The 18,857-nt window shown below is 33.2% G+C and overlaps 1 protein-coding gene across 3 annotated transcripts in view; it reads right to left on the bottom strand.

Moving 5' to 3' along the window:
- Positions 1–428: 428 nt before the first annotated feature.
- Positions 429–18,857, bottom strand: part of ATRNL1 (attractin like 1) — a 1,155,405-nt gene continuing 1,136,976 nt past the window's right edge. For all 3 annotated transcript variants that reach the window (XM_074295693.1, XM_074295689.1, XM_074295690.1), the window contains one exon: positions 429–2,413. In XM_074295693.1, coding sequence (XP_074151794.1) covers positions 2,289–2,413 — 125 coding nt within the window. In that variant the 3' untranslated portion in view covers positions 429–2,288. The remainder of the gene's footprint in view (positions 2,414–18,857) is intronic.

Below are 18,857 nucleotides of genomic sequence, written 5' to 3'. Positions count from 1 at the left end.
TTATGTCAATCAAGTTGGATTTCAGGTAGATGAGAATATCTTTCTCTCAAGGGAATGCCATGATCTTACTATCTCCTAACATACAGTTAGGCTAGATCTCCTCTGAAATCTACAAAACTGTATCTTTGCTATTAAACTATTTGTCATGAAAACTCTTGCAAAATGAAACAAACAGTGCAGTGAAATAGTTCAATTTTTAAATGATTATTTTTGTCATCATTGGTTATGTCCATTTATCTTTTCCTTGAGCTAATCTTCATTTAAAACATCAAAGAAAATATGTTTAAATGTTTCTAAGATAGTTAACACTAAATGATTGTTTCCAGCAAAAGTTTTAAAAAATGTCTAGATGGCCTTTTTCTATGGTATGAAATGATGGAAGGAGTTTAAAATAATCATTAAAAAATCACAGGATATTTATGGCCTTATTCTAAGGATGAATCTTATTTTGACACATGAAAAATTATTTGAACTGTCATGCCAACATAAGGGATACATATTATTCCTAATCCATAAATGCTTAATTATAAAAACAGTGAGTCATGGTTAGATACAATCTAACAGTCCTGTGTAAGATGTAACTATGTATTATATGATCATTTCTGATATATTTATACATTCAGTCCTCATAAAAATTAAGCCAAATTTCTATGTCATAAATGGCATGAAATAAATACAGAAATTCATAAGAAGGTCTTATTCTGCTAGTGTACCACCATGGCATGCAAGTAACTATGCAGTCAATTGGAAACAGCAAAATGTCATTACCCTCCCTGAAATTAAAAGAAAATGGAAAATACAGATCAAGTATTGAACATCAATTATAATTTAAAATCTTTTCTTCTTTAGTAAAATTGTCATTTATAAGAGGCTCGGACACCTCTGCTGCTGTACTCCACATTTCCTTGAGAAATTGCAATCAAGCTCTAGGAAAAGTACTTAGCTTGAATCAACTGCTATCAGCCACATAAGAAAAAGATCCAGTTCAACTTGTGTAGTGTAAAATCCTTTTTCTTTTCGTCTTGCTTCAGATGTTTCAGTCCTTGAGAATACAGTAAGCGTGGCTTTAAGGAGTTGTTAGCCCTAGGCCAGTACTCTGGTCATGGAGGTCCATCAGTATCTTGGTCTCATGTTTAGAGGCAAGAAAGCTGTTGGCATTGGCGACCAAATGTTCTTCTTGAATCATTTTCTAAGTGAAACAGTTTGATTGTGAAACTGAGGTCACACTGTAAATTGGGAAGTGTCAACTTTAAAATATAATTACATTTGTGGAAGGTACAGACAAAATAAAATTCAGTAACCAGGAGAGGAACACCAAATAAAGATTATAGTTTTGGCAAAACTGCAGGTAGGTCATTTTTGGTGTGAGGCAATGATTCTTAGGCAATTAAAATATTTCCATACTGGAACAGAAGCTTATATACTTGTAAAATAACAATTTATACTCTCTTTAGGTTTGAAATATTGGAGGCTGTTTTTGGAAAGAAGGGAGAAATTGATTGCTGGACAGGCTTTTCCATGCTCTATCAGCTCTGATAATGAGTTAGTCAGTTGGCATGGAAGGCAGGAATGTTCTCTTCACTCAGAATTCTAATAAGCCTCTTATGGAAGGGTACACGATCTCCACCAAACCTGGCTCAGCTGAGTCTGCTTTCCAGTTGGATAAATAATCTTCCTGTTTCCAGACTGTTTTCTGACATAATATGGTCCTATAAAAGAGTTTAATGTAATATGTACATTCTACTGACTTAGTGATTTGCTCTCACATTGACAGTGAGATAAAACAATATCTAAATCCATAGCAATGGGTTCAATTCCTGATTATGTTTGGTTAGTCTACATTCACTTTTATGAAGAAAATGATATAATTTTGACCATCCAGGAATCAAAAACAATTTTTTTGTCTCAGTTTTATAACAATTCCCTTCCCCTCCCCTCCCCAAAGAATTATACTTATCCCCTATCCTTGTTAGGGAGTAATCTACATACAGCTTTTTCCATGACTGATGCAAGTGTATCTCCGATATGCTTAAGGTTAGTGTAAAAATGGACGCTGTTTGTGAACTTCAATTCTGTTGCTCTTATAAAAGATTATTTCATGTCTGTGTTTGGGCCCATAAGGTGTTCTGGTTTGGAGTGCAGCTGATTGCACATGTGGAAGGACCAGGGCTTGGAACTTGTGATCAGTAATTTTTGCCTCCATTAAAACTGAGGCTGTGGGATAGCTTGCAATGGAAGCCATTTGAAAAGAACAATAATACAGACTATACAAGTGCAGTTTCTGGACCTCAGACACAAGTTCCTTGACGTGTAGAAAGGTGATGTTTTCGATTTCGGACTCCTGAAGATTTATCTTTACTATCTGCTGGCTTCTGCTGTGAAATGTCTATGAGAGCACTTGCAATTGCAAGACCTAGAAGAGAAACCAAGAAAAGACCTTAATATCTAGTCATATTATACCAAAGGAGATATAATTTGTTATATGAATTTCATTGTAAAGATTAAAGCTATCAAATACTTTTCTTTTGTATTATCCAAAATCAATTCCAAAATAACCTGGCCATTTAAAAAGAAAAGGCAATATGATTAATATGAGGAGAGGAACAACCATTTTTCAAAAATCCATTTAGGGGGCACCTAGATGGAGCAGTGGATAGAGCACCAGCACTGAAGTCAGGAGGACCTGAGTTCAAATCCAGCCTCAGACATTTAACACTTCCTAGCTATGTGACCCTGGGCAAGTTACTTAACTCCACTTGCCTCAGGGAAAAAAAATCCTTTTAAATATTTATATTTAGGGTCTCACAAAAAATCACATTCAGTGGCCCTTTTTTTTTTTTTTTTTTTTTTTGATACCTGAAAATGAATTAATGTTGTGGGTATTCAAGTGATGATGTTCTATTGGAAGGAGCACACTTCTGAGCCATATTATGCAAAAAAAAAAAAAAAAAAAAAAAAAAAAGCTTTTGTCTAGATATATTCTCTAGCATAAGAAAAGTATTCAAGATACCAGAAAAAATATTTGCCAAAATGGACCTTTGTACATAAATGAGACCTTACTCTCAAGGATCTCACATTCTAAGGGGACACTGTATATACTGTATATACATATTAAGGAATAGTGGCCAGAGAATTTTAATTCACAATTCACAATTAACTGGGTAGTGAGGGGGGGAAATCTTTGCAATAAGTTTCTTTGATACAGATTTCATATTCAATATATATAAAGAACTGTCATTTTCCAACAGATAAGCATATGAATAATCAGAAGAAAATCATACAAAAAACAAAATGTGAAAAATGCTCTAAATAATAATTAGAGAAATGAAAATTAAAGTAACTTGAGATTTCATTTCATATTTATCATACTAGTAGAGATGACAAAAGAGGAAAATGATAACTCTTGGGTGGGCTATGAGAACATATAGTACTGGACTTGGTAGTTTTAGACATTCTAGAAGCAGTTTGGCAATATTTTCTGAAACTTATTAAAATACACATACATTTTGACCCAGCTATACCAATAGGAGACCTGCATGCCCAAGGAAAATAAAGAAGAAAAGGACATGTATATACAAAATTATTTATAAATTCTCTTTTCAGCAATAGGCAAAAATTGGAGACTTAGAGACTAGTCTATTGGGAAATGGCTAAACAAAATGAAGTCTATGAATGCAATGGAATATTATTTTGCCACAAAAATTATGAAATGGAGAATTTCAGAGGAAATGGTGAAGAGCTTTATGAACTAATACAGAACAAAGTGAACAAGACTAGGACAATTTATTCAATATAATGACAACTTTAGGGAGAAGAACAACTTTGAATTCTGATCATTGCAAACCAAGAGCCCAAAAGAATTAACAATAGCCAGCACTTTTGTGGCACTTTGCAAAGTACTTTATAAATATTCTCATTTTCATTCTCACAACAATCCTGGGAAGTCAGTCTATGAATACTTTGGAATATTATTTTGCCACAAAAATTATGAAATGGAAAATTTCAGAGGAAATGGTGAAGAGCTTTATGAACTAATACAGAACAAAGTGAACAAAAGTAGGACAGTTTATTCAATATAATGACAACTTTAGGGAGAAGAACAACTTTGAATTCTGATCATTGCAAACCAAGAACCCAAAAGAATTAACAATAGCCAGCACTTTTGTGGCATTTTGCAAAGTACTTTATAAATATTCTCATTTTCATTCTCACAACAATCCTGGGAAGTCAGTGCTATTATTATCGCTTTTTTACCTAGAAGAAGACTGAGAGAGACAAAGTGACTTCCTCAAAATCATGCAGCCAATCAAAATGTCTGAGTCTGGTTTGAACTCAGATCTTGACTTTGGAAACAATGCTCTAGTCATTTCTCGTTTCTTGAGAGTGAGGGGAAAGACTTGAAAAAAGATGCATGCATTTTGGAATTTGTGACACTAAAGAGACATGTATTGAGGTAATTTGATTTAAAAAAAATACTTAATGGGAGAGAAAAAGGGATACATTCATGAGAATATTTGTTTCTTTAAAAAAATCATTAACAAAAAATGAAATTGCACTTGTTTGTAGGCCTAGTTAATGTGTTGGTTGGTTTTGCTGAACTAGCATTTTCTCTCTTTAATTTTTGTTTTTTGTTAAATGATAGCTCTCTGGGGAGGAGTACAGGAAAAATGCATTTAGAAATGAGAGTAGTGTAAAGATATATACTCACACATATATGTATAAGTGTATATATATGCAAATATATACACAAGTGTATGCATATTTGCATATATAACACATGCATATATACACATGTACACACATTTATATCTATATGTAAAGAAACAGAGACAGAAAGAATCTGTTCCCTTTATTTGATTGGAAAAATTAAGATGGTAAAAAAATAAATTTCCCAACTTGAATATATAATCTCCAAACTAATATATTCCTTACATCCCACAACTGATCTTAATAGGTCAATTGTCTTTGTGACCTCTGAGATTCCTGGAAGAAACAAAATTCCCTGAATAATTGTCCACTGAAATAAAAGGCTGTGCTCCTTTCTTTCTGAGTCAGTTTGACCATGGTCTTCAAGGGAGGGGTTCTGATCTCCAGGCTGAAGGAATTCTCTACATTGATAAGCTTTTAAATCTACTCCAGTATCAAAAGCAAATAGTTTTCAGTTAATACTAAGTCAGGTTGTTAGACGTGAAATTAATTCTTCCTTTTTTTTTTTGATCTTTGCAGGTATGTCACATAACTCAGTGCTCTTAGAAACAAACTTTATTCCCTCCCCCAATACCCCCCAAATATCATGGTTTCATTTAGGATTGGTGAGACTCTTATGGATTTTGGACACGTTCTTTTTTAAATTATACTATCAAATATTGCCTGCTGAGAATAGAATACTATAAAAACGTGATGACAAAGGAAGAAGGGAAGTTGGCGAGACAGGAAGCAAACTAAGATAGAGCAGGGTCACAGAAACTACAGAAGGTATCCACAATGTTAAAGGTTGTATAGAAGATTAGCCCCGAGAAAGGCTATTGTATTTAACCAGAAATTTGAGTGCTTAGTTTTGTACCTTACATTGATGGAGTAAGAGTCAATAGGATATATGTCAATATTCATAGCTTGGGAGACCTGGATTCTACTTGTGCCCCTGAAACAAACAAGGCTGTGTGACAAGTAAGTTACTCACTAGATAAGTTTATGAGACTGTAAATTGCCAAAAAACTATTAACTTATATCCACAGTTTCTTTATCTTTGAAATTTCCTATACAATGAAATTATAAGATTACTCCCTAACCTAGCAATATAACTTTTCACATTAAAAAAAAATTCCTAATAACAATTTTGGTGGGGAGATACATATATTTTCATCTCTTGCACAAATGCATAAACAGACACAGGAAAGTTGTGACCTGTCCATAGCTACATGACTCTAAGTGCCATTGGTGACTCAGCTCCCCACTGAATCTCATAAAAAGTACACTGAGTTTTTGAGAGATTCATTTAAATAGAAGTCATGGTGATTTAGCAGAAAATGGAATGATAAGAGAGTAGACATTGTATATAGATATATTTGAAAAGTTTGCTAGTAAAAAAGGAAGATATATAGACTGTTAGCTTGAGGGAACAGCAAGATCATGTAAAGATTCATTTAAAATAAATCCATATTTGTTTAAAGACAAATGAGAAGGATCTTAAGGAGGGGGAAAATAGAGATGATAATCACTGACATGTCCTTTCCCTTCTCACTTCACATAGCATTTGTTTGTTTCTCTCAGCTATGTGATAATGTACATATAATTTTGTGTTTTAGGTTTCATGAGGGAAGGGACCACATCTTACATTTTCTTCCTTCTATCAACTAACAGAGTACTTAGCACTCAATTAAAATTTAAAATTTTGTTTGTGATATGAATGAATTAAATGAAGACTGCTAATTATTATGTTTTATGCTAATTATTAATATATTTTAAGAGTACTAATAATTAATTGATGTTTTTAGCTTACTAAATAGAACTTTTAAGGTTAAATGAATGCATACAAATTCCAAAAGTAGTTGATTTGCAATCAGACACCAATTTGTTATAGGGAGAATTTGGTTCCCAAAATGTTAAATCTATAATAAAAACCAGGATATTGTAGCAGATCTCTTCTTTCTTCCTCCTCTTCCTTGTTTCTCTCCCCTTTTCCCTCCTCCTCCCTTCCTTGTTCATATTCTTTCTGTTGTCCTCTTTTTCTTACTTTTCCTCCTTTCTTTTCCTTCCTTCCTTCTACTTCCTTATCCTTCCTCTTCTTTTTTTCCTCCTCTTCCTTTCACTACTTACATCTATGTGGTCATTAGAACATGATATCATCTATTTGAGGCTGAGTTTCTTTGTCTGTAAAACTAAAAAGTTTAAACCAGATAACTTCTCTGTTTCTTTCTCTTTCTAAATCTTTTTATCCTATGACCTCATGAAATGTTTTTACTATGCTTAGCCTGAAACAAGGCAAATACAGCCTTCTGAATTATGTGACACTGAATATCTCAGTAAGTTTTTCAAGTAAATTTTTCTATGCAATCACTATCATTACTTTTTTTGTTGTTATTGAGGCATTTGGGAGTAAGAGACTTGCCCAGGGTCACATAGCTAGGAAGTGTTCTGTGTCTGAAGCCAAATTTGAACTCAGTCCTTCTGACTTCAGGGTTGGTGCTACTATCATTACTTTTAAAGTCATTGACTGGGAGAGTGAAATTATACTTTACAATTATAGATTTAACTCTATATGTCTGCTGCAAGAGAATTCACAGGCTTATGACTCAGGTTTAATTGACAGGAAACCCTCATAAGCAAAGGCTATTTAAATGCTATCTCCTCCCAGCTACTCCACAGAATGTAACAAATACTTATTCTACTGAGCAACAGTAAGGAAGGAAAGAAGGGAAATGGATAGAAGTCTTGGGAAAGGGAAGAAAATGCACATTATTCAATGAATTCAAAGATATATTAGATAGAAAAAAAGTTTAGGGTACCGATTGAAAGGGGAACAAAAACTCAGTTGAGGCCAGTCCTCTCCCCTCAGAAATTACTCAACAGAGGAATAGGTCTCAGGTCTACATGCAGTTAACCTAGTGGAAGAAAGCTGAAATCATCCAGCAACCCAGACTCAGATATCTGTTCAATGCAAGAGAGAAGAGCAAGAGAAAGGGGAGGATTAACAAAGGTAAATGAAAGGGGAATATGAGAGAAGCTAAAAGATCAAGAGAAAAAACTTGAATAAAATAACTTGAATAAAAATTTAACACACAAGCATATCAATCACAGAACAGATTAAAAAAGGAAAAATTAATGAAACTTCTGAAAGAAACCAAAGCATGTCAAATACATTATAGTATAAAGGAAAACAAAGCAATTTTATCTTATTATCAAAAACATGCACTTCCCAAAGACCATGGAACAAATGATTCATAAGAGAAATAAAACTCGGGGGCAGCTAGGTGGCGCAGTGGATAGAGCACCAGCTCTGAATTCAGGAGGACCCGAATTCAAATCTAGTCCCTTAACACTTAACAACACTTAACACTTCCTAGCTGTGGGACCCTGGGCAAGTCACTTAACCCCAGCCTCAGGGGGAAAAAAGAGAGAGAGAGAGAGAGAGAGAGAGAGAGAGAGAGAGAGAGAGAGAGAGAGAGAGAGAGAGAGAGAGAGAGAGAGAGAGAGAACTCTTAAAGAAAAAAAAATTGGAATAGTTGGAATAGTGTTTAGGATTCACACCAAAGTTCTCAGTGCAAAGCTAAAAAAATAGCAGAGAAGGAAAAATGGCATATATGATAGAGAATCTCCCAAAGGAAGAATCTGTTTAAGAGAGACAATAATATATTTGGGACACCAAAATACTACAGTGATGGAAATTTTTTCTTTTTTTTTGTTTTTTGTTTTTTTTGTTTTTGTTTTTGATGGAAATATTTTTCAAAAGAAATATAAAGGGCATTAATGATTAAATAACATAAATTCTTTGTAGATCAAAGAAAATGATCTTGAAAACATAAATGAGTTAAATGAAGACTCAAAGGTCTCCTTAAAAGAATATGAAAAATCAAAATTATAATTCAAGAAATAATAAAATAAAACTGTCAGGAACTTCTGAATATAGATAGCAAAATATTGGTAAAAAAAAATTAAGAGAATGCAAGATTGCTATTAGGAAAACTTTTTTAAAAAATCTTGTGCTACAATCTCCAAGACATGAAGTAATTAAATTTAACAATGTTAACAGCAAGCAATAGATTTTACAAGCAACCAGGAAACATAGTAAAAATATGAAAGAAAGACAATTGAAATTAACATAGGATTTCATATTCATGAGAAATCAGAGGAGAAAATGGAGTAATATATTAAAAACAAACATAACCTGCAAATGTGAGCCTAATTACTAAAGAAAAATAAGTGGATCAAAAAATAAGACATTTGAAAAACAGAAAAATGAAAAACTAGGGATGATCAAATTCTTGAAGTTGCAAACCATCAAATATAGAAAAAGGTCAATAAGAATAATTAGCAAGAAAAGACTAAGTAAGAAAATCAGTTCTTTTATGTTTTGTTTTGTTTTTAACAGAAAAAAACCAACAACCTGATTTCCATAAACAAACAAACAAACACTAAGGCCTATCAAAGTTCTAATAAGGAACTAAAGTTTTAAAAAGAGCCTAAAGAATCAGGAAATGTGATTATGGAAGAGTTGAAATGATAAATCAAATACTAACATCTTTGTATCAAAATCTTTTTTGTGAGGTAATATTACAGTGAGGGTACAGTGAGGTACAGTAAGAGTACAAATGAGGAAGAAGATGTTTGGAGAGAGCATGAGAGATTGTATAACTCTACTAAGTCTTTGGATAAACAGTAAAGAAATACCAGTTTCTATACATTGTTCTTTAAAATGTGACAAGATATTAGAGAATGGGATGGATATAAAGGAGGATAAGGATGAGGAATATAGGAAGAAAATACCATTTAAAAACATTCCCATCTATGGGAGATAAAGATTTTGTGGTGGACTTTGTATTGGGAAAGTTTGTGCAGTCTCATTTCACCCCAGGAAAGGGAATGTGTGAGTTCTATGACAGTCAGTATCCAGTATGGTAAATGGGGAACAGCATGCCAGAGATAGGATGTAGAATAGCATAATCTTAAAGACATAGATCGATTATGATAAGATAAAGAGGTGGGACCAGGACTTAAAATTTTAGACAAAAATTCAACTTCTACAACTGACTCTGATTCCATAGACAATCCTTAATGAATTACTATTTCAAAGCACAGTAGAAAAAAAGATGGGGAAATGCAATAACATGGAAATTGGACAAGAGATCTTAAACCAGGTACTTTAGAAGTATTATTTCTTTGAGTAACATAGAAAGGAAGAACAAAATTTATACTTAATGCAACATAAAATAAAATTGGAAATAATTTGAAGGAGAGGGAAATATTGACTAGTACAAAGAGCAAAGGAAAACTTTCTGGAAAAGGGTACAGTAAAAAAAATAGAAATGAAAGTTTTGAGGGGAAGGGGAAGGAAAAGATTGAACTACTTTCTTAACTGGATAGGAAAGTAAAGGACAAAAGAAAGTAAATAATTAAAATAAAAAAGGGAAACCAAGTTTAGGCAAATTTTTAAAAAATGGAATAAGGAAGGTTAATAGGAGTAAGTAGGAGGTAGGGAATAGCCTTTGAGAAGAGACTAGCATCAAAGTAGTATAAGTAAAGCAAACCCCAGGAACCTAATGCAGACTTTAAATAAGAAGGGACTTAAACATCAATAGTAAGGAAAAAAATGTGAGAAAAAAAAAGATAACCTTAATTGTCATAACTTTAAATGGGAATATCAATACAACAAAACAAATGAGAGAAATTGAGTGGGTAAGAAAACAAAACAACTTTTTCCTTCATTCCACCACCCCTCCCACACAACAACGACAACAAACCTAACATGCCCATTAATTGGTGAATGGCTCAACAAGTTATGGTTTATAAATGTAAAGGAATAATTTTTGCTTTAAGAAGTGATAAGCATAAAACCCTGGAAAAATTACATGAACTGATGCTGAGTGAAGTGAATAGAACTAGAAGAATATTGCACACAGTAATAGCAACATTGTGTAATGATCAACTATGATAGACATTGCTCTTCTCAGCCATACAGTGATACAAGGTTCCAAAGGCTCCTGATGGCATACTGACCACAATGAAAAAATTATGGAATCTGAATGCAAATTAATACATACTATTTTCACTTTGGGGGGGTGGTTTTCCCCTTTTGTTCTGATTTTTCTTTTACAACATGACTAATGTGGAAATGTTTAATGTAATTGTACGTGTATAACCTATATCAGATTGTTTGCTGTTTTGGGGAGGGGAGGGAAGAGGGAAAATGGAATGTTAAAAACTATATTTACATGTAATTGGAAAAAAACCATGCTATTAAGGACAAAAACACAACACAAAACAAAAGCACAACCCCAAGTCAACATATCTAAATAATAAAAACCTTAAAAAAGTGATAGACAGTATTATAACTAAGGTAAAAGTTCAGCCCAGGCACATACCACATAACTTTCCACTGATCTATTATATTTCTATCACAGTTTACTGTCCTCCTACCATTCCATTCCTGGCCCCATCTAAAATAAAGGCTGCCAAATACAAATAGTCTATGTCTCCTTTAATGTGGACAGAGACCACTTAAACTAATTTCAATCATCACAACATCCAAATATGAACTCATTTCATGCATTAAACTACCATATTACCTAGTCCAAGGAAACTCTGAAAATAATCCATTTTCCATTTGCACATGGCTGCAAATATTGCCTTACTGACAGAAGACCTACTGCCAGAAGGGAAATACACAGTTCTGGTTGCCAATACAGGAAATTCTGTGCTAATCCAAAGCTGTCACTGTATCTTTGTATATCAGGGTATGTGAAGGCCAAAGCCTAATTAAAGTAGAGCCTCTCACCAACATTTCCTGGATTCATTAATGATTTCTAAAATTGGATACATGCTCAGGTTGAAAATCATAAATCATAAACTGTATCTAACTGGCAAATAAGACTAAAGTGGTTGGATAAAACTGTGTAAATTAGGTTGTATTTTTTTTTTTTTTTTCCTATTTGTGTCTTGTACACTTTTGTGGGAAAGTTAAATTTATCTTCATTTATAGATTCACCAGTGTTAATATTATTTAGGGGAAAAACCCCAAAACCTTAGAAAATTTTCAAAAGCATTTGTAAAGAGAGCAACATAGGTGGAATAAAAAGAGGCCACGAGTTTGGCGTCTCAGAATTGCCATTTACTTTCTAGGTGATAGGGTCATCAATGGAAAACTGAAAAGGACTTCAGAGGTGGTTAAGTCTAATCTCATTTTAAAGATGAAACAATTTAGATTAGGGAACTTCAAGCAAGTCATTTAAATTCCCTGGGCCTCAGTTCCCTATCTTAAAAGAAAAACGGTTGGACTGGAACATCTCTGAGGTCCCTTCTAATGAAAGATCCCATGATAACTGGATCCAACCCTTTCTATATATCATTCTCATTAGTAAATGTTAATGAATGCATGTATCTAAATATGTTTAATAATGCTGTAGAAGAAAATAATAACTTTTTCTCATTAATATCACTAAAATATTGATTATTGGGGTGATTATTAGTGGTACTATCTCTGAGGTAGGGCAATTAGGTGCTACATTGGATAGAATATTGGACCTGGAGTCAAGAAGGCCTGAGTTCAAACGTGGCCTCAGACAGTTACAAGCCTCTGACTGTGGCTAAATTAATTAACTTCAATTGCCTCAGTTTCCTTATCTGTTAAGTGAGCTGGAGAAGGAAATGGTAAACCACTCCAGTATTTGGGGTCATAAAATGTTGACTGAAAAATGGCTGAACAATAATAATTTTTGATGTAATATTGTGAACATTTCTTTGGTACTTAATATTTTAAAAATGGCTTTGGGATCATAGATCTACCCCTAAAAGGAATCTCTGAGATTTCCTACCAGTGGTGTCAAATAAATAGAAATGGATCTCTGTTGGCTGTATAGACTTAGAAAGCCACAAATTAGCATTTTCTAAGCTATATTGTTTTTAAAAATTTTTTGTTAAATTTTGTATTTTAATCTAGTTGAGGTCAGGACTAAGTTTTTTTTGAGACCTCTGAGCATACAACAACCCTAATAATAGGTATGTACTCGAAGCACAGTTATTAGCATTTTACAGAAGAGGAAATTAAAATGAGAGATTTAAGTGGCTTGCTTAAGGTCACCCAGAAAATACATGGTAGGGCATATCTATCAATCTTATATCTTTTTATTCCAAAACCAGTCCTTTCTCCTCACAACTCTGTTAAGTGATAAAAGATAGTTGAACATCTTTCTTTTATTTAAAGAGAAACAAGTTTACTGTATTTTATTTAGGGTTCAATTTTCTTTTTCCCCAAGAATTTCTTCCCTTTGATCTCAGCTGCATGCTGACTATCCCATTCTGCATAACACTAACAATACCCAGGGATGTTTCCTTCAATTTGAAGGCTACATCCTGGGGCATGCTGTTATAGTTCCATTAAAATTGGGTCACTATGGAAGATCATTTTTCAAAACGTCACACAAATCATCTGATGAAATCCACTTATTGTGTTCTCTAGGCCCAGCACAGTTCCTTGTTATCAAAGCAATACAATTAACTGGGGGAACAATTCATTATTTCAGACTGGCGGTCTAAAGGAATTTCATTTACCATGTCACGATGATGCACAGACGCTGCAGGCTAGCTGAATTTACATCAAAATACACGAGTAGATTCGATAAAATTGCTGGGGCTTAAATATTTATTATAAGCTTTACTTGTTTTTCAGTTTTAGTTCTTAAATATTAGACACTGAGATGTTCAGATTATTTAAATGGGAGACTTATGATGAAGAAAGTGTCAAACCCTGTTCCATGTCCTGTTGAATTTTCCATTGTCACCTGGTATTTCCTTTGTAACAGCCTTTACCTCAAACTGATATTTGCAAACAGACGAAATTTTTTTCCAGCTGCTTTGGAACATCAGGAACCTAGTGGCAAAGAGTTCTAAAAAAAGCAATTCTCTTAGTGACCATTAGTCTTCAGGCCAGAAGACAGATGAGGCTTATACTTATAAGTCTATAAGTTCTTTCAATTTAAGAGATATCACTGATATTGCTTAAGTTCAAATGATACTTTTGAAGTACTTATGCTAAAATAAAATTTATTTTTCCTCTCTGATTCTGAGAAGGAAAAACAAAGATACTATTTTTTAAAAAATTCTAAAATTTGTAAACAGAATAACTTTTCTCTCAAAAGATGTTTAATGGAAAAAAATTAAAATGGTTAACAACTGAATCTGTAAAAAGAATGTATATTTATAAAAGTGATAAATTCACCACTAGGAGAAAACTATAGGCACAATCACATAGTTATCTTTAGTAAAACTATAGTTTTCACTAATGAAAGTAAAATGGTAATAGTAAATTCTTGTAGTAACAGCCTAATCATAAAATTACTGATGTGTGTTTTTTACAGTTATGCATAACAATTAATAAGTACAGTAATACAAAATAGTGCACCAAATAAGATTGCCTTAGAAGAATACATTCCCAATCTGTATACAAACACAGCACTTCAATTTTACATTTGAACAAAAGCCTCTGAAAAGTCATTCATTTTGAAATGCTCTCCTTTTAAGCCTGTGTAAATGCAAGCAGCACTATATATTTTAATTTTTTCCAGGAAAACAGCTTCATTAGGCATGAAAGGTTAATTGCAGGTTTAAGTGGAGTTCAGGGAACAGAGCATGGGTCTGTAGTGAATAGCACAAACTGCTACAGGAAGGCTGAATGAGAAGTACTATAAACTGTTTGCCCTGCTGAAATGTTTTACTATCTCATTTACTATCTGTCTTCTTTTACTGCTTGTATTTGTAGTTCTTCTAAACCTTTAATAGCTATAGTTTTATTTCACTGTAATCAGATTTAAATGGAAATACCATGCTGGGATGTTTAAATGCTTTCCCTCTGATTGTATATAGCTACATACTATGGGAATGGAACCTTGGCCATCTTTCACATGATTAAGAAAGTAACTTTTGAAAACTTTGGTGATACCCATAATAGTCTTGGAAATGTGCATAGTATGATTTTCTTAGACAACTAAATAATCAGATTTGTAACTTGCTCCAATACACAGGTTTCTACCTAGTTAGAAAATGTTTAATTTGATTTTAATCATTATGAATGAAGGCCACCATCCACCTTTAGGCACAATTCCAAATGTTTAATGTCAAAATTGAAACATTTGCAATATTGAAGACATTAGAGTGACTAGAGTCACAAGATTTAGAGCTACAGAAAGACTTTGAAAGACTTAAAATGTGGTCTGTTCTTAAAATCAGGTCTTAAAATATGGAACCATGGGGTATCTAAGACCTTTTCAAAGGTCAAAACTCTTTCCAAAAATAATACTAAGACATTTCAATTTCAAATACAGCAAATATCAATAGATGTATTGCACATAAACAAAAACTCTTTGGCATGTTTAGTGATTTTTATGATGCAAAGAGGTCATGAGACCCAAAGAATTGTTTTTTTTTTTTTTTTTTAAATTATATATATATATATATATTTTATGATATTATCCCTTGTATTCATTTTTCCAATTTACCACCCCCTCCCTCTATTCCCTCCCCCCGACGACAGGCAATACCATACATTTTACATGTGTTACAATATAGTCTAGGTACAATACATGTGTGCGAATATCATTTTCTTGTTGCACAATAAACATTAGAATCCGAAGGTACATGCAACCTGGGCAGACAGATATTAGTGCTAACAATTTTCATTCCCCTCCCAGTGTTTCTTCTCTGGGTGCAGCTACCTCTGTCCATCATTGATCAACTGGAAGTGAGTTGGATCTTCTTTATGTTGAAGATTTCCACTTCCATCAGAATACATCCTCATACAGTATCGTTGTTGAAGTATACAGTGATCTTCTGGTTCTGCTCATTTCACTCAGCATCAGTTGATTTAAGTCCTCTCCAGGCCTCTCTATATTCCTCCTGCTGGTCATTTCTTACCGAGCAATAATATTCCATAACCTTCATATACCACAATTTACCCAACCATTCTCCAACTGATGGACATCCATTCATCCTCCAGTTTCTAGCTACAACAAAAAGAGCTGCCACAAACATTTTGGCACATATATGTCTCTTTCCGCTCTTTAGTATTTCTTTGGGATATAATCCCAGTAGTAGCGCTGCTGGGTCAAAGGGTATGCACAGTTTGATAACTTTTTGGGCATAATTCCAGATTGCTCTCCAGAATGGCTGGATTCTTTCACAACTCCACCAGCAATGTATTAGTGTCCCAGTTTCCCCACATCCCCTCCAACATTTGTCATTATTTGTTCCTGTCATCTTAGCCAATCTGACAGGTGTGTAGTGGTATCTCAGAGTGGTCTTAATTTGCATTTCTCTGATCAGTAGTGATTTGGAACACTCTTTCATGTGAGTGGATATAGTTTCAATTTCTTCCTCTGAGAATTGTCTGTTCATATCCTTTGACCATTTATCAATTGGAGAATGGTTCGGTTTCTTATAAATTAGGGTCAGTTCTCTATATATTTTGGAAATGAGACCTTTGTCAGAACCTTTGTTTTTAAAAATATTTTCCCAATTTGTTACTTCCCTTCTAATCTTGTTTGCATTAGTATTATTTGTACAGAAACTTTTTAGTTTGATGTAATCAAAATCTTCTATTTTGTGATCAATAATGATCTCTAGTTCTCCTCTGGTCATAAATTCCTTCCTCCTCCACAAGTCTGAGAGGTAGATTATCCTCTGTTCCTCTAATCTATTTATTATCTCCCTCTTTATGCCTAAATCATGGACCCATTTTGATCTTATCTTGGTATATGGTGTTAAGTGTGGATCCATATCTAATTTCTGCCATACTAATTTCCAGTTTTCCCAACAGTTTTTTCCGAATAATGAATTTTTATCCCTAATGTTGGAATCTTTGGGTTTGTCAAAGATTAGATTGCTATAGATGTACCCTTTTTTGTCCTTTGTATCTAATCTGTTCCACTGATCTACCGGTCTATTTCGTAGCCAATACCAAATGGTTTTGGTGACTGCTGCTATATAATATAGCTTTAGATCAGGTACACTTAGACCACCTTCCTCTGAGTTTTTTTTCATTAGTTCCCTTGCAATTCTTGACCTTTTATTCTTCCATATGAATTTTGTTGTTATTTTTTCTAGGTCATTAAAATAGTTTCTTGGGAGTCTGATTGGTATAGCACTAAATAAATAGATTAGTTTGGGGAGTATTGTCATCTTTATTATATTCGCTCGGCCTATCCAAGAGCACTGAATGTCTTTCCAATTATTTAAATCTGATTTTATTTTTGTGGCAAGTGTTTTGTAATTTTTCTCATATAATTCCTGACTTTTCTTTGGTAGATGGATTCCCAAATATTTTATACTCTCAACATTTGTTTGGAATGGAATTTCTCTTTGTATCTCTTGCTGTTGCATTTTGTTAGTGATATATAAAAATGCCGAGGATTTATGTGGATTTATTTTGTATCCTGCCACTTTGCTGAAATTTTGAATTATTTCTAGTAGCTTTTTAGCAGAGCCTTTGGGGTTCTCTAAGTATACCATCATGTCATCTGCAAAAAGTGATAGTTTGATTTCCTCATTTCCTACTCTAATTCCTTGAATCTCTTTCTCGGCTCTTATTGCCGAGGCTAGCGTTTCTAGTACTATATTGAATAGTAATGGTGATAGTGGGCAACCTTGTTTCACTCCTGATCTTACTGGGAAAGGTTGCAGTTTATTTCTATTGCATATTATGCTTACTGACGGTCTTAAATATATACTCCTGATTATTCTAAGGAATAATCCATTTATTCCTATACTCTCAAGAGTTTTTAGTAGGAATGGATGTTGGATTTTGTCAAATGCTTTTTCTGCATCTATTGAGATGATCATATGGTTCTTATTAATTTGATTATTAATATGGTCAATTATATTAATAGTTTTCCTAATATTAAACCAGCCCTACATTCCTGGAATAAATCCTACTTGATCATAGTGTATTATCTTGGAGATGATTTTCTGAAGTCTTTTTGCTAATATCTTATTTAAGATTTTAGCATCAATATTCATTAAGGAGATTGGTCTATAATTTTCTTTCTCAGTTTTCGATCTACCAGGTTTAGGTATCAGTACCATGTCTGTGTCATAAAAGGAGTTTGGTAGGACTCCTTCATCCCCTATTTTTTCAAATAATTTATATAACATTGGGGCTAATTGTTCTTTAAATGTTTGGTAGAATTCACATGTGAATCCATCTGGCCCTGGGGATTTTTTCCTGGGGAGTTGATTAATAGCTTGTTCTATTTCTTTTTCTGAAATGGGACTATTTAAGCAATTTATCTCCTCCTCTGTTAATCTAGGGAGCCTATATTTTTGGAGAAAGTCATCCATTTCACTTAAGTTATCAAATTTATTGGCATAAAGTTGGGCAAAGTAACTCCTTATTATTTCTCTAATTTCCTCTTCATTGGTGGAAAGATCCCCCTTTTCATTTGTAAGACTATCAATTTGATTTTCCTCTTTCTTTTTTTTGATCAAATTTACCAAAGGTTTATCTATTTTATTGGCTTTTTCATAAAACCAACTCTTGGTTTTATTTATTAATTCAATAGTTTTTTTACTTTCAATTTTATTGATTTCTCCTTTTAATTTTTGTATTTCGAGTTTAATTTTTGGTTGGGGGTTTATAATTTGGTCTTTTTCTAGCCTTTTAAGTTGTAAGCCCAATTCGTTAATCTTCTCTTTCTCAATTTTCTTCAAATAAGCCTCTAAAGATATAAAATTTCCCCTTATTACTGCTTTAGCTGCATCCCAAAGATTTTGATATGATGTCTCATCATTATCATTATCTTGGGTGAAATTGTTAATTGTTTCTATAATTTGCTCTTTCACCCAGTCATTCTTTAAGATGAGATTATTCAGTTTCCAATTACTTTTTGGTCTATTTACCCCTAACTTTTTACTGAATGTAGCTTTTATTGCATTGTGATCTGAGAAGAAGGCATTTATTATTTCTGCCTTCCTACATTTAATTTTGAGATCTTTATGTCCTAATATATGGTCAATTTTTGTATAGGATCCATGAACTGCTGAGAAGAAAGTATATTCCTTCCTATTGCCATTCAGTTTTCTCCAAAGGTCTATCATACCTAGTTTTTCTAATGTTCTATTTACTTTTTTAATTTCTTTCTTGTTTGTTTTGTGGT

The sequence above is a fragment of the Sminthopsis crassicaudata genome, chromosome 2, assembly GCF_048593235.1.
Source record: "Sminthopsis crassicaudata isolate SCR6 chromosome 2, ASM4859323v1, whole genome shotgun sequence".
Taxonomy (NCBI): domain Eukaryota; kingdom Metazoa; phylum Chordata; class Mammalia; order Dasyuromorphia; family Dasyuridae; genus Sminthopsis; species Sminthopsis crassicaudata.
The sequence above is the reverse complement of the archived record's forward strand: the minus strand, read 5'-3'. Positions and strand labels throughout refer to the sequence as shown.